At 41.9% G+C, this 16,394-nt stretch overlaps 1 protein-coding gene across 1 annotated transcript in view; it reads right to left on the bottom strand.

The window, feature by feature from the left end:
- Positions 1–16,394, bottom strand: part of LOC147709470 (L-gulonolactone oxidase-like) — a 722,418-nt gene that overhangs the window by 632,869 nt on the left and 73,155 nt on the right. Inside the window, exon 2 of the mRNA XM_086928034.1 lies at positions 1,651–1,752. Within this exon, the coding sequence (XP_086784160.1) occupies positions 1,651–1,752 (102 nt within the window). The remainder of the gene's footprint in view (positions 1–1,650; positions 1,753–16,394) is intronic.

Raw genomic sequence — 16,394 nt, 5'->3', positions numbered from 1 at the left:
ATGCATTCGTTCTACATACAAAGGCAAATTCGGTCATACAAGCGTTCTCTGTAAACACAACACGCTCCCAGTGCCGTCCTGCTCCAGGATGACTAACCCGTGCCTTGACTCAAACACGTCACTGGAGCGGCCAGAGGCAGCTATTCGCAATGTGGAGAGTGCAGTTTGGGCTGCATCTGATTAGGCCTTGGCTTACAAGTAATCATTGGTTAGAAGGTTTTCACTTTATATTGTCTGCCATACGGAAGGTACTGCCTGCATAAGAGGCTCAAGGAGCTGTAAGTAACTAGTGCTCAAGTGAATATTCTGCCGCTGAGGAGGCGGAATTGATTAGTAATTCTATGTTACAGGGCCGCGCGGATCAAAATGGCTGCCACGGAGTGAGCTCTGCGATTGTGTCCCGTTTTATGATTAATTTTATAGCCAAAAGGGGTGTGGTGTGGTGTCTTTTTTGTGGTGTGTTCATACTTTGTTACTGTTTGAAATGTTGCACAAATACTTTACACATTGCCTCTGAGTAAAGCCTGACTGCTCTATGCCAAGCTACCTGAGTTGATTCAGGGTATGCTTTTTGTTTTCACCCTGACAAAATGTTGGTTCTTTCTTGAGAAGAGTTTCACCCCATGAAGCAGTAACCCAAATTCTTACAAAAAGCACCTCATTTCCCAGATTCACTAGTGGGAGAAAAACCCAACTTCCAGAATGTATGGGAAGAAGAGGTGCGGAAAAGCTTCACTAAAGAACAATCGAATATAAGGATGAGAAACAATAGAAAAACGAAAAACGACTGCCCCAGCTCAAGGTTGAGAAACCAAGAAAACAATTGTGTTGTTTATGTTATGTAGCATCTCATACCCTCAAAGATATGTGTAATATATTCAGTAAATCCTGGACAGATTATGTTACTAGGGGAACATTTACATACGTGTGGTTAGGTTATGAGAAAATCGAGCATTTCTTGGAGGAAGTCTTGAAAGCACTTGGGGCCATATGTATCATCAAACTATTTGGCATTTCCTAAATAGCGAATTTTAAGGATTCGCTATTTAGGAAATGCAAAATGGTATGTATGAACAAAATCGCTTTTTATTTGCGATTCCTTAAGCTTCCTTATTTGCGAATTCGCATTTTGCGAATTCGCAATTAAGGAATACTTACCAATGCATTCCTATGGGCCAGGAGGCCCATAGGAATGAATGCAAAATAATTCTCAAATTGCGAATTCGCAATTTGAGAATTATTGCAAGGGTGCAGGGGTGTCTCAAAACTACATTTATCTGAATGTGGATATGGTTAAAATCTGGCATGGATCCGACCCTTCAGGAACGACTTTGCAGAACTCCGGATTAATGGACCGAAGGACAACAGAAGTAGCAAATATCTTATTTGTGACTTACAATAAACACATGAGGGAGGAATGCATATCTGGGACATTTTGTTACCAAAGACAAAAGCAATACCAGGTCTTGGTCATTTGTACTACAGGCACAGATCAAGACTTTACACAAACATCCCCAAAAAGGTCTGCAAGTTCGATAAATGGGTAGTGGATTCCACAGCATGCTCCAGGTGACAGGTCAATTTCATTCAGTACATTTCCATACCTTCTTCACCCAACGTATCTTCCATTCGAAGTAAAATCACTCTCACCTCTTTGACCTCCTCTGCTGTTGATGGCTGGAAGAATAGTTCTGGATTTGAGCCATATGTTTGAGCCCAATTTTGGAACTTGTAACCACAGCGACCCAGAACCTATGAAAAGTAGAACACAGAGGACATCATCAAAGCCTTAGCAACTTATTTAATTTATTCTGCAAGCTAAAGCTGTCCGTTTTCTAGAAAAAATTACAATGTATTTGAGTTATAGATTGCAGTCCATAAAATTAACATGCATGAAAAACTTTTCGATTGTAAAGTATTACATACTGAAAAATGATAACTACTTGTAACTAAGAAGAACTGCAAGTGTGCACCGTACCGTTTCAACAAACATAGGGGCATATTAGCAAGAACTTCGTTAGAATTATTGCTGTTTTAGCGGCAGGAAACTGCCGCTAAAACTGCGATTATGGGCTTGCTAATATGCGTTATAGAATTCCTATAGAAGCCCAGGTTAGATGCGCAGGACATCTAACCTGGGTTTCTATTGGAATTCTATAACGCATATTAGCAAGCCCATTATCGCTGTTATAGTGGCAGTTTCCTGCTGCTAAAATGGCGATAATTTTAACGAGATTCTTGCTAATATGCCCCATAATGACATAAAGTATGAACGGATGCTACGAAGAGTCATTCAAAGAAAGTAAAGTATCACATATGGCAAGGATGTCGCAGCTACAACTACTAGTATTTGGCTGCTCGCATCCTCTCCGCCTCTGCCCCTCATCACCCCACCTTCATTCAGCCTCCTCCCTTCTTGCACAGTGTAGTAAAAAGGCAGAGTACAGCAAGTTAAGTATGCTTTGATGCAACACAGGGTGGTGCCCAGTGAGCCCCCCATGTGACCTAATTCCCAGATTCCCACACTAGACCCTGGCAAAAGTGCCCCTTTCCATTACCCCTATCTCAAATACATTTCATTTGTTTTAAAGCGCTGGTAAAGGCTGGCTTTACTGATTCACTCAGCTAGCCACATAAAATACAGATCAGTTTTCTGCAGCAAGCATATTAACCCTCTACGCTACTTTATGGAGAGTCAGAGCTGCCTCAAGTCAAAACTTCGATCTCTCTCTCCAGCAGGAACATTAACCCTTTCCCTGCTGCTGTCGGCCAATGGCCGACGGCAGCACTACCTCCCCAGTGCTGCCGTCGGCCATTGGCCGACGGCATTCCACCCGCGCACGAAAACGCCCGCGCTGCGGCGGAATTACCGCCGCGGTTAACGGGTTAATCGCAAGAGTTATCATGGCATTTTTATTGCCCTGAAAGCACAAGGAACTCTGCAGCAGGTGTTTTTTAATCATATGATATTGATCAACACAGCGCCACCCCTGCCAGGTCAGTGTCCAGTGCAGCTGCACTGGTCACACCCCCTTCAGCCGGCCCCGCTTCGGGTGCACAGCTTGCTTGTCTGTCTGCACTGGTATCCCATCTTATGGGGTCTTTGCCTGCTTTACTCTGCTGTGACTTGTCTCCATTTAGACGGGTGCTTTATGTGTACAGACTGCCCCTAATCAGCTTCCCACTTCTGCCCTGGTGTGCAGTCTGTTCTGCATTTTTTACACCACTGTCCATGCGTTTACTGTCTGCCATCCGATGAATTTAAGTGGCCTGGATACGAAAGGTGGTCTAATGCATAGAGCTGCTGACTTTGGAACTGAGAAACCAGGTTCAAGTCCCGGCGTTGGCCCAATAGCCAATGATTATGGGCAAATCACAAAATCTCCAAGTTACTGGAAAACAATATCAATCTGGTGCGCACATGAAGCACCACGATCCCTTTGGGCCAAGTTTGCGTAATATGCAAAAAAAACTAAAATGGTGGGTAGTAACCCTGCTACATGGTGGACTGCCCAGATTTCTGCTCGTCAGCTAGGAGCTCTTACCTACATTGATTGCACCCACTACTAGTCCTACCATACAAACCAAGCTTCATCTAACCAGACAGACTGTTTCCTACCAATTAGGCATTCATGCTATGAAGTGAGGAGTCAGGGGAAGGGAACACTGGGATTCATGCTATGAAGTGAAGAGTCAGGGAAGGTTTTGGATGGCCTGCGCTGACATGACTGTTGAACATTTTGTCTGGAATTATTTTGCGCACGTTATTAGTGACAAGGTGCAAGTAACAAGTCCTAGTCCTGTCAGTCCTATTGTCACGGCTAATTCAACATAGTGTAAGCTGTCTTTCGATGTATCGTGGTTATATGGAGTGTTGGGCAGTGTGCTGAAGTATGCCTCTGTTTTAATTGATTATTTTACCAAATGGCCTGAAATTAAATTTGCTGGGAGTGTGAATTCCCATGCAGTCATACATTTTTAAAGGAGATGTTTCTGAGGGAAGGTATCCTGAAGAAATTGTGACTGACAACGGTGCTCATTGGTATGAAAGGAAGTGGGAGTTTTTCTAAAATTCTTTGGCATTAGGTACACAAGGACAGCCTTGTAAAATCGCTGCAGAAATGGATTGGTTTGAAAGGATGAATCGCATCATCAAGGATCAAATGCAATTAGCTTTGGTGAATGGCTTGGATTGGAGGGCTGTGATTGTTCCGCGTGTGAAGAGAGCTCGCCTGGGAGGCCGCTCTTTTGGATTGCTGGCGCCACAGTTGTGGAACTCTCTGCCGCTTGCTCTGCGGGGAGCTACCAGCCTACTAGCTTTTAGAAAAGGCCTTAAAACCTGGCTGTTTACCCAGTAGCCTGTTTTTCCTGTATGTATTTGTTTGGCATTCTGTCCTTTTCTTTTTAACGGTGTTATGTTATTGTGTTGCAGCCTTCCTTTTCCAAAAAAGTGCTGGGACACTTTTTTTGAGTAGCCGTGCGCTATACAAAAGAATAAATAACATAACATAACATAACATAACATTAGGGACATGGTGTGGGCGGTGAGGACTACAGCCCACATCAGAACCGGAGTGTCACCTTTTACGTTGTTAAGAGGTAGAGTGGCTGGTTCTAAGCTCATTAAAGAATGGATGGACAAGAAAGTGGTTAATGCTGTGAAAATGGGTGCGTGGTGGATTTAAGATGTTAAGTGCAACAGAAATATGATGCTGTTGGTGAGAATTATAACAAATTGCCCGTGAAACTAGGTGAGTGGGTGAGAACGAAGAAAACAGGTCACATCCAGAAAGGATTCTCATGGTATTTGAAGCCAGTTCAGATGAGAGAGGTGAGAAGTTGGGGGTTAACACTAGAGGGTTGAGAGTAAAAGCATGTGACTAGAGTCAAAGGAGATTATCACAGAGTGAGAACTTGACCTGTAAAATCTAAGGATTATATTATGTGTTCACTGTATATTTCAAACAATCTCTATTTGTTATTTTGTTCTTCTAGTAATGTAACATGATTGCACATTTTGGTTTAATTGAGTGTTTTACATACTTGCACATGCATGTTCATGTTTAGATCATATGTTTGTATATAGTTTATTTTACTCTTATATTTTGTTACTTTTCTCTTTATGACTTTCATCACAGAATTCTTTTTATTTTACTTTCAAACATACTGCACATAAGCCATGCTGCTGTACAACATGGCTGAAAAGACATTGACGAAACCAAATAGCTCTCATGCATACAAAAGTTATTTGCCTTTGTGAATATATATTTTTTGTGGTGGAACCAGAGTGTATGCAACGCAGAATGGGAAGGGAGGGTGAGAGAAGGTAAGCAACAAGGTGACAGGGGCCACAGGTTAATTAAAAAAAATAAAGTTCTAAAAAAGTGCTATGACTCGGCCCAGTATGACTATTATCCCGGGAGGGGATAGGCCACAACAGACAGCAGAGGGAAGGAGGGAGGGTGCAAGCAACAGTACTTGGACCAAGCAACAGAAGAAGTACGGACAGACGAAGCGGAAATTAAGCCAACACCCATTTACCAAAGAGAATCAAGGAAATAAGAGTGAAGATGAAGCCAACCAATGACAAGCAATGAAAGCCTCGTACATTCGCCGCAGTTTGCGCTTGAGTGCTGAGGTGGGACTATGTCCCTGGACTGCCAGGTGTCGGAGTACCACAAAAGCAGCGAAGGGTTCCCACAACACATAAGCCTTGTACCTTTGAATTTGAGAGCTGGGGTGGCACTACATATCCCAGGCTGCCTTTCTGGGTCCCTGGACTTCTGGGGGCAGGAGCAGGAGTGCTACAAAAGCAACAGAGGCATCCAGTGACACAGGAGCCTCTTGCCTTTGCCGCAGTTTGAGTTTGAGAGCTGGGGTGGCACTACATATCCCAGGCTGCCTTTCTGGGTCCTTGGATTTCTGGGTGCAGGAGCAGGAGCACAACAAAAGCAATGGAGACATCCACAGCACGTCGAATGGAAAGCTTGTTAGTTTTACATTTTTTACGTGGTTTGAATTTCCCCTATGGCAAATATGTGCAAGAGGTAGGTTGCATCTGGGAACTCCATTGCTCAACAACAGCCACGGTCACACCCGCATACTACATTGATAACTTTTTGACGAGAGCAGTGGACTTGGTATCAAATGAAATCAAACCGGCTGAACGCTGGCTTTTGCTAACTACTAATGAATTGGATCTGCATCCATTGCCGATAGTGGATATCCCATCCACACAAAATTATGTTCCACCATGTGTACCTACTAGGGGCAGGTTTGGGACCTGCCCTAATGAAGAGGAGGCTGCTTGTGAAGGATTGATGGTTAAAGATGAGGGGACTGCTGGGGGGGGAGGTAGATTTCATATAATTTGCAAATTTTCCTAACTATAGTTCTGCATACAAGATCTTAGCCCTAGATTCAGACACAGACCCTGGTCCAGTGGTGAAACATAAGAAAAAAGCTGTCAAACCTAAGATTTAGGGACGTATTGAAAAATCAGCTGTATGTGGGTCTAGAGATCAAAGGAATACGCCCGCTCCACCAGTTGATTCCTGGGATAGCATGAGTGCACATCTAGGTGATCTACTGGATTTGAAACTTTGCCCGGTTTATGAACAATTGAATACACTTAAGTCGAAAACTGGAAATATATGTGAGGGGCTTTTCCAGAAGCCACAACAATCTCTGCATATAGGAACTAATCCTTTGCAAGAATTGGCAAATACGTCTGAACAACAGTCAGTTTGCATGAGTGGGGCATGTGGTGCAGTCGCCAACGTCGAAACTTGGGCCGGAGACACCAGAGCTGCCCTGCCCTTTGTTGCTGGAGAGACCAGTGGATGAAACTTTGACAGTACCTCTCGGTAATCCGGTGGACAATGGCAGTCGAAAGTCAGGATCTCTTCCAGTGATAGATTTACCACTCGCCTCATGTCCATATGTTATAGCACTGGCAAATGTACCAAGATTGCGCCCTGATCCTCAGAATCTACTAGGGCACTTATGAATGAACAGGGATTTGGAATTCCTATAGCCCACACTCAGGACATATTGTTTGGATTCAAGGGCAACAAGTTTTAATGTGTATTTTGTCCTTGGGACAAGTAGGCCCAAACTCCTACAGCACAAACACTTTGGCTGCCAGTTTACAGTAACACATTATAGATAAGGGAAGGTCATTGTCTGCAGTTAAGTTAATATTTGTATCCATGTGTTAATGCTGTTTAAACTTGTATTTATGGTTCATTAATGCAAAGCCTTTATTATTTGGGTGAGCGCCCTAAGTAAATGTTGTAAGCTCGGGTGCGCTACTGACAGTGATTCCAGTATAAAAATGTGAACACATGTTTTCAAAGTTTAGCAATATGAGGCTATGTATAATGCTTCCAGAATGCTGTCTGATCAAATGCAAACATTTGCGGACGCTCGAAAGGAATACTGATGAGTTTTTTCCTTCAAATTAAAATGTTTACAAAAAAATGCAATTAGGAAAAAAACATTTAGCTAAATTACTGTAAACCATTAGGTACCATTTCTGTGCAGCATCATTTGGTAAAATGTGTTGGTGTATGCTGGTATTTCCCAAAGATACTCAGAATGTAAAATCAGTGTAATTAGTTCCAATAAGATTATGAGAAACATGAAAATAAACAAGCGTTTGCAAAGCCAGCATATCTGAAATTAGTGGGCAGCCTTTTCGTTTTGTCAATGTGCGACTTGTTTTAGCATGGTTTTTATAAAGTCTTATTCGTGTGGGAGCTGCCGAGCCTCTCACAATTATAACATACATTGGCAAAAGAAAAAGTAGTTTTTGGTCCCAAAAAGCACACATTTGCCACAGTAGTTCCTGGCACTGAACAAAACTGCTCTGTGTGCAGATATGCTCCTGTTGAAATAGCAGACAGTGACGCCAGCCGATAGACTGATAGAGACAACATTTTAGTAAACACAAAAGTTCATGGTTAATGCCAGTCCTAATTAGGAGCCCAATTATTACAGAAAGTTTCAAAAGTGCACCCTTGGTATATGTCCTTGCATTAAGTGCAGATATACAACTTTTGTGAATTCACAAGAATTTACAGAAGTAGGGCAAGAAGTAGTACTCCTAGGAAATATTTGTGAACTGCATTTTAGCATGAGTAAACATGGATGTTTGCAAGTTCACTTTTCCTTCAATCTCTTTTCGTCCAACCCTGGAAGAAATTTTACATCTGGCATGGCCAGGAGTAAAGTTCCAACCTTTCTCAGTATGGGACAAGATTAGAGAAGAGTTGGTGAAAACCCTTAACACATGCAAGTAAGTAGGTTTGCACACACTCAAAAGGGAATTCCAACCCTGGAACTATTGCTTACCACTACCGTCATCCCCTGTATGTAGATCTGCGGAAACGTGGCAACATAAGGGAATGGCTAGTATTCGAATCCTACTATGGTATGAGTCTCGGCATAATCAGGGAGGCTATATCAGAGCTCTTATATAACAAGATTGCTGCCATAATCTGTCGCTGCATTACATGGCACACAAGTGGCAAGTGGATTTTGTTACAGGACAAGTAGATTTAGGAAGCAGCCTGCCCCATGGACAAGTAGATAATGTATTAAATTCCACACTCTTGATAAAGAATGGCATTGGTTGAATTCTAATGTGTGTGGTCAGTGGTATTTCTGAAATTAGATCCTATTGACAAACTGAGTGGAGGGATTGAGAGTATGGGAAAGCATTTTAAAGGGGATATAATAGCTGTAGATGTACGAAACCCCTTGGTGGTAGTCAAACCTACCCCAATAAGGATTTGGCCACTGGGCTTTTTCTATAGGCATTTGTCCGCGGCTGCCCTTCGACCTCATGGGCCCCAAGCCCCAACTCAACCTGACAACAGTCTAAATCAGGTGAAGCCACTGCCGCTTTAGAATAGATAAGTGGGGAGATCGACACCGAATTAGGAAACTATCCTAGTGAAAAGGTTTGCCCCTTTTGACCAGTTTAGAAGTCAATGATTGACTGAGCACTTCACAAGTGGGAGTTAGCTCTATCAGAAGCTCCCCTGTGAGCAGATGTGAAATGAAGGGTCTCCAAAGGCCTGGGCCTCAGCCGCTGAAAAGGAATACATTGAATATCCTAAGCTGCAACATAGCTCGGCTTACGGCAAAAAGAGAAGATTCTAGATAGCGGAATAATTTCGAGTAACTGTAAAATCACCTTGCTTGAAACTTGGGACTTAGACAATACATTCTATTTGGAGGGCTTCTCGTCCTTTCTGAAGACTGCATTACCATCCCCAGCGAGAAGGGCGAAGGGTGGCTTACTGATTCTTGTAGCAATTAAATTACCTTACATAGCGAACCTAATAGATACGGAGTCTTGTAATTTACTGGTAGTGAAACTGGTAGCACGGTTAGTGGTGATAAATTTCTACAATTCCTTTGTCCGAGATGAGCAAATAAAACATCTAATTAGTTTACAGTGCTTCCTGGAAGATTCTGGGGAAAAACAGGTTATTCCATTTTCATTTCTCCTTCCAGGATATTTTAATATTTATAGCGGTGAGAAAGGATGTGTAAAAGAAGAGAGATTGGATGGTAATAGCCCAAATATTATGCATGTTGAACATTCTGCACAAGGGCTGCTCCTCGAAGAGATCATTGCTATTAATAATTTGTGGTGCATTGACCAGACTGGGAGAGGAGATTATGTACTGCCATTTTTTGGCCACGGTTTTTATTCCACAATAGATTTTATAATGGTATCAGGCCCTCTATTACACCAAACCCAGGATTTACGCTTGCATTGGAGTAATGTTAGTGATCACAACCCAATCTTTTCAGAATTAATGTGGGACTTGGAAACAGATAGAGCAAAGGAAGTAGGCCCCTCAAACCTGAAACCCTTCCAAAGGACCAACAAAGAAGATTAAAATGAGATAGTGTAATTCCGCAAATTTGCGTAAAAAATGTTTGCACTGTAAATGCGCCTGACTTCGCACAAGGAAGGGAGAGATCCTGCTGGCCTTTGTCAGGTTATGTAGGCAAATTTCATCATACCTGTCCACAGAAAAGGAATGGCTATGAGAGAACGGGAGAGATGGTTTGAATCAAACTGCTCGAAAACACATAGTAACCTACTTTCCGCCCTAAAAAGAACCTCACATGATAGGGAAGAAATAAGGGCCTGTAGGAAATTGTACAAACTAGCAACACAGAGATGGAAGCAGGGAATTAGAGACCAAGCCCAGGAGGATCTTTTACAAGCAAGGGCATTACAGGATAGTCGTACGCTTTGGGAGGTAGTAAATAGAGCCTTCTTCTCAGGTCGTCTAAAACAATAATATGTAATGTCTAATCTCTCCTGAGAAATGGGTCCGGCACTTCCAAGAGATGTTTGGGGAGGTGAGAGTTGAGGACGAAGAGCTGGAGTGGGAACTAGATGGAGATGCCAGGCCCCTAACCTTTAGTGAAGAGGAGGTCAATGAAGGCCTTATGGACTCAGTTGGGGGTAAAGCGCCTGGAGTAGATTTTCCAGCAGATTTGTATAAGGCTGACCCGTCAAAATGGGCTAAAATATTAACTCAGGTTTTTAATGCAGCATGTAGAAGATTTGTACACGAGGCCTGGTGAAAATCGGTCATTGTACCACTATTATAAAAGGGGGCTAGGGACAACCCCCAATGTTACCTCCCCCCCCCCATCTCCCTGCTATCTTCTGCAGTTAAAATCATAGGGGGGGCTTTACTGGTTATGTTCACTGATTGTTGAGACGAGTATGAGATCATTTCGGATCTCCAGTACAGCTTAGGAAAGGAGCTATGGGCACTGGACCAGTTTATGAATTGGCAACTTATTATTGGCAAGGGTACTATTGCCAAACAGGGGAATCTCTACATGGCTTTCATGGGTCTTACTGCAGCTTTCGACCGAGTAAGGAGAACAAAATTATGGTCCATGCTCATTAAATTAAGTGTCAATTATGATTTAGCGGCATTCCTACATACCTTTCATATAAATCTTAGGGCCTGTGTATGGGGAGGACTGTAGTTTGTCGCCAGTTGTGAAGAATAAGAGGAGAGTCAGACTGGGGAGCATTCTGGCCCGTGCTTTTCTACCTTTACATTAATCAATTAGAGCCCACACTTAGTGCTACCTGCAGTGATATACACAGAGCGGGTATAAAAATATCCTTGCATTAAAGTATGCGGACGATGCAGGCCTGATAGCAAGGACCCCAGTAGATAGTATTTGTTTCCTTGGATCTAGCGATCAATTTCTCAAAATCTCACACAATGTTAGTAGGTCACCGAAAAAAAGTTAAGACAAAATTTATAAGCAAGGGAATTGAGCTCCCAAAGGTAGCCAGTTTTCCTTACTTGGGTCATGGAAACCTCATCAAAATATGAAAAAGCATAGTTTTTTAAGAGCTGCTGCAGCAACGACACACTTCGCTAGAATACATGGGGCGAAACCACTGCAGGCATCAATAAAGGTCTATTCTGGAAAAATGCCTTCTTTAGCATGTTATGGGTCTGATTTATGGGGCTACAGGGCCAGTAGGAAGCTGCAACAGGTGGAAGATACATTTTTTAGGACAATTATGACATTTCCTGCAAGTACCCCATCCCATGTAGTCCATGAAGAGCTGGGCATTGGGTATGTCTCTGACATCATTACTATGGCTCTGGTTTTGAGGTGGTTGAGAAATTGGACAAACCCAGTGCTTAGTGACTGTTTATCACTAGTTAAGGTCTTCAAATTCCTTGGATTGGGTATGTTAAAAAATAGGCTAGAGAGGGTGGGAATCTGTTCAGCATCCCTGCATTGGAAGAGAAAAGAGATTTAGTGGAGATTAAAAATGTACTTCTCTCATTATTGGTCGCCGAAAGGGCGGGAGGAGCTCAGCAAACCCTTGGTGAGGGCACACACCATGTTACTGAAAAGCCCAGCAATGGAGCCATATTTAACTATGGTTGCTAATCTCCATCCTCGATATTTACGAATGAGATTCAGGTCAAAGTTGATTCACTGGGTCCTCGCAGTCCATAAAGGATATATTAAGATAGAGGTCTCGGCCCTGCGTACATGTGATAATTTTTCACCCCAAGATACCGCACACTTTTATTTTTTTCTGTGAGTTTTACCATCCACTCCAAAGGCGGTTTATCCCCCCATTGTTAAAAGAAATAAACTTTCACCAAGTGAAGCCGGCAATGTTGTATTTGCAAAAGGCACAATTGTACCCAGCAAACGTTTCATCTCCCCTGGTTACTGTTATTGCTGCAAGTTTTCTGGCAGGTGCCTTAAGGCTTAAGAATAAGACTTTTTTAAACTTAATTAAATATTTTAGGCGATTAACTAAATTTAAGGTACTAGATTTTATTACTATGTATGTGTCTTAAATATTTTAGACACTGGTCGTAGTATGGGAACTGTCTTTAAAATAAATGAATTGATTATACATGGATTGTTGATTATAAATGATCATTAATTGCTGCTAAAATTACTTTTTTTAACTTGCTGTGTTTTATGTATTCAATACTTTTATGGTTTTTAACTACAGAATAAAGTATTTCTGACTGACTGCCTGACAAGCAATGGATGGAGTTAAAGCCCCCTGTAAACTAACAAATGTCTTGCAAGCAACACCCCATAGGCCGTCTCAGACACAATCTAAAACAAGCATTTGCAATGCATTATTCTCCCTTTATATTAACGGCGTAGTAGACTTTCTAAAGAAATCCCCAAATGATGCCCCTACGCTAGATGGGGAGCGGGTTCCAGTATTAATGTTTGCTGATGACACTTTACTGGTTTCGCGGACCCCTAGCGGTCTACAAAAGACAATTGATGCATTTGGAGATTTCTGTCGGATTCGGGGCCTGGAGTTAAATACTACAAAGACCAAGTTTATTAACTTGAATCCCGCTAAGCAATTCAAGGGAAAAATGCATTTTAATGGGTCTTTTTTGGAAGAAGTGAACGCTTTCACTTACCTTGGCATCTCCTTGCAGCGTAGTATGAACTGGAAATCTCATATTGATTCCGTGGTTTTAAAGTTCCATCAGTTGGCTGGGGCCATAGCACAAAAATATAAATCCTCATTAACAAAACCCATTCAGCCTATAATGGAGATTTATAGTATGAAAGTGCTGGGCGCTTGTCTTTATGGATCAGAGCTATGGGGCTTCACCAATCTGAGTGTCTTGGCTATTGCAGAGAACAAATTCCTTCGCCGGTTGGTTGGTGTCCCGCAGAGTACTCCATCAATCCCGCTCCTATATGACCTTGGGAGAAAAAAGATCGAGGGTATGGCTCGATTGCGCCCACTCTTATATTGGAGGCGCATAAAGACTACTCCTGAACTGGGTCATTATGCATCTGCTCTCATGGACATCATTAGCTCTGATCGGTTCCATAAAATAACCTGGCTTAAAGAAATTAGGAACTTGCTTCAAAAACTGCACTTAGACCACTTATGGACTACCACTGACCCCTCCGCCTTTCCATCTAAGGCGTTGTTGAAAAAAATTTATTGGGACATGGTATATCAATCTGTTTTAATTTCCAATCAATCCTCTATGCTGACATCCCAGTATTTGGAGTCTAAATTAACCCCAAAATGTGAACAGTACTGGGATTTGATCACAAAAGCCTTGGACAGAAAGCTGTATTTCCAGTTCAGAGTTGGTTCCCTACCTCTAAATGCTTTTACTTTCAAATGGTCTCCAAGCAATGCTAATACTTGTTGTTACTGTAAGGTACACGTTGAGGACATCCCACATTTTTTGTTCGTTTGCCTCTTGTATGCTGTCCCAAGAAGTAGATGGGTAAAACCGGCTTGCAAGAATTTGGGTGTAAGAAAATATCTAGAAGCACTAAGAATATTAAGATCAAATTGTGCCCCCAATCTTGCAATCGCCCTAGCCAAATATTTGGGATGGGCCTGGATTATCCGCACTCGCACTTTAACTGCGATTGATCATGTATGACGGAAAATATTTAGTTTTAAGACTAATCTCATTTTTCATGAACTAGGCATTGTGACACTGATTTTTTTAAAATGTATAAATTCTTTAAAGTTGTAAGAATTTGCCAGCATTTTTTGTACCTAATTGTATTTAATGTGTATTTTAAGCTGATCTTAAACTTAGCGTAGTATTTATATATGTTTAGAACAGGGATAAAATGCTTTTATGACAATGCTGTCGAATAAAGTATTGAAACTATTGGGTGTTGTAAATGACAATGTCTTTCACCTATGTGTTTTAGTTTGGAGTGTAATGGATGGTTGTGGTTTGTTGTGGAATTATGTGGGTTGTATTTGAATTATTAATTGTGGTATGATGTGCGACGGCGAGACCTAAACAGATGTTGACTCATGAAAAAAATGTAACCCAAAATGTACGTTGGCCATCTGCTACATGTCGACTGCTTTAAATAACTATAACTGCATCTATGCCCGTACTGTTTATTAGTATGCTTACATGTTTAAGTTCATGGCATCATCTTTCTGTCGGAATCGAATCTAATATTTAGTACACAAGTACAACGCAAGTATACATGATTCCTGAGGAGTTCGTTTTAAAAACTTCAAAACGTTAACATTGGAATTCAAAAGGACAGTCTGTGCTCAATATGGATTAGGTGACGAAACACTGGGATGTATAAAAAAGAAGCCCTATAATGTATTTAAAAGGTAACATACATAAAGGGTATGCAACAAAACCACGATGGCTAGACATCCTAGGTCCCACAATGTACGACAACTTTGTATGTGCTTGACTGAGCGCAGACCCATGTAGGCAACCCACTGGGAACCCCAAGAACCACAGGCAGCGTAGGCCTCATAAATGCCATGCCATTCAATTTTAACGGTGTTTATGAAAGCCCCTTGCATTGTAAGATGGTTTTATGTAGAGCTTGATACCGCACTCCTGCAGTTTCTAATTAGATGTGCGTTACAATTATTCAATTTCATAGCACTCAATAACTTAATCAGAACGGATTGCAAACTAAGCCGACCAAGCTTGAGGCATGAACTGGTGACCAGCGGAAAATAGCCAAGTCAGACACGAGCATTTAGCGAAGTGAAGCCACAGCGACAGGGGGGTAAAATTATGCGACACAGTTTACTAAATTATGCACCATGTTTTGTATATTAGCAAATTAATTAAACCATTAATTTAAAACTTTTGATCCGTTTGAGATAAAAAACGTAAAGTTTTTTGTTAAAAATCTGCAGATTATGGCGAAAATGCGACCAATTCATCATTATTTAAAAAACGTTGCAAGATTGCAAAATTCCTGTGGCCATGACCAAACTGGACAACTTTCCAGGAACTCTTCATGGTATGCTTTACTGATTTATATCTGACCAAACAAGCAATTCCACATAGGAAAATATATATTTGGAAATGTTCATTCACGTTCTTCTCGAAACCTCTAGGAGCATTTGAAGCTAACAGTTGTAGGTACACTGATATAAAATGTGCAACCCATATCACATGCCTGCAGGAGGCCCACTCATTAGAAAAATCTGCAGGCACAGGATAATGGTACGGTTAAACGTATTACTTTATTTGTGTAAAAAATTAAAACATTTGCTGCAAGGAAATAGCTTTGCCTACACAAAGGGCAACTGCTCTGAAGAGGTTGAACGCTGTTGGCACATGGTGGTCATGTTCCTTCCCCTTGTGCTGCCCAGTGGCCCTGAATACACCAGCGTGATGCAAAAATAAACAGGCGTGTCTGGAAGAGATGCCGTGAGCGAGCATGCGCGAGCTCCAGTCCGGGTGGGCAGGGCCTAAGGGAGACAGGGTGGATACAAACCCTGGTCCCAAAGAAATGGGACACAAAACCAACGACTATAGGTCTCGCCAAGGCGAGCAGCACATGCTCTACAACGCAGGCGAGACCTAAACAACTAAAAGCATTTTCAGAAATATCTTGTCCTGCTGAACATGCCAAGAGACCTGGGAGGATACAACAGCACCAGTTGGTGGTTTCCAGTCGCACTCCTGGGAAATGTTTGTGAATTCTATTTTTATCATAGGTGCTGATATTTTAGCCATGTGTATACGTATGCTGGGTACAATTGTGCCTCGTCAAATTGCAGTGTCTGTCTATAATAGCAATTTTTTTAAATCTCTTGCCAAAGAGGAAAAAACATCCATCCATCCAATATTTTGAGGTCCTATCCTGAAAAGACAATTGGTCTGTCCATGTCAACAGCAGTAGGTGCAAAAGGGTCAGAGGAACGTTTGTGAATGGCCACAAACTAAAATGTGTGTGTGTGTTTACAGACTTTAAAGTTGTACCACGCTTGAACTGCATACTCCCCACTGTTGTACATGATTTACATCTTCATGATTGTACTCTGTCTTAAGGTAATATTACACATGGGT

This window comes from Lissotriton vulgaris, chromosome 6, assembly GCF_964263255.1.
Source record: "Lissotriton vulgaris chromosome 6, aLisVul1.2, whole genome shotgun sequence".
Lineage (NCBI taxonomy): Eukaryota > Metazoa > Chordata > Amphibia > Caudata > Salamandridae > Lissotriton > Lissotriton vulgaris.
Note: the sequence above shows the minus strand (reverse complement) of the source record. Positions and strands in the feature narration are given on the sequence as shown.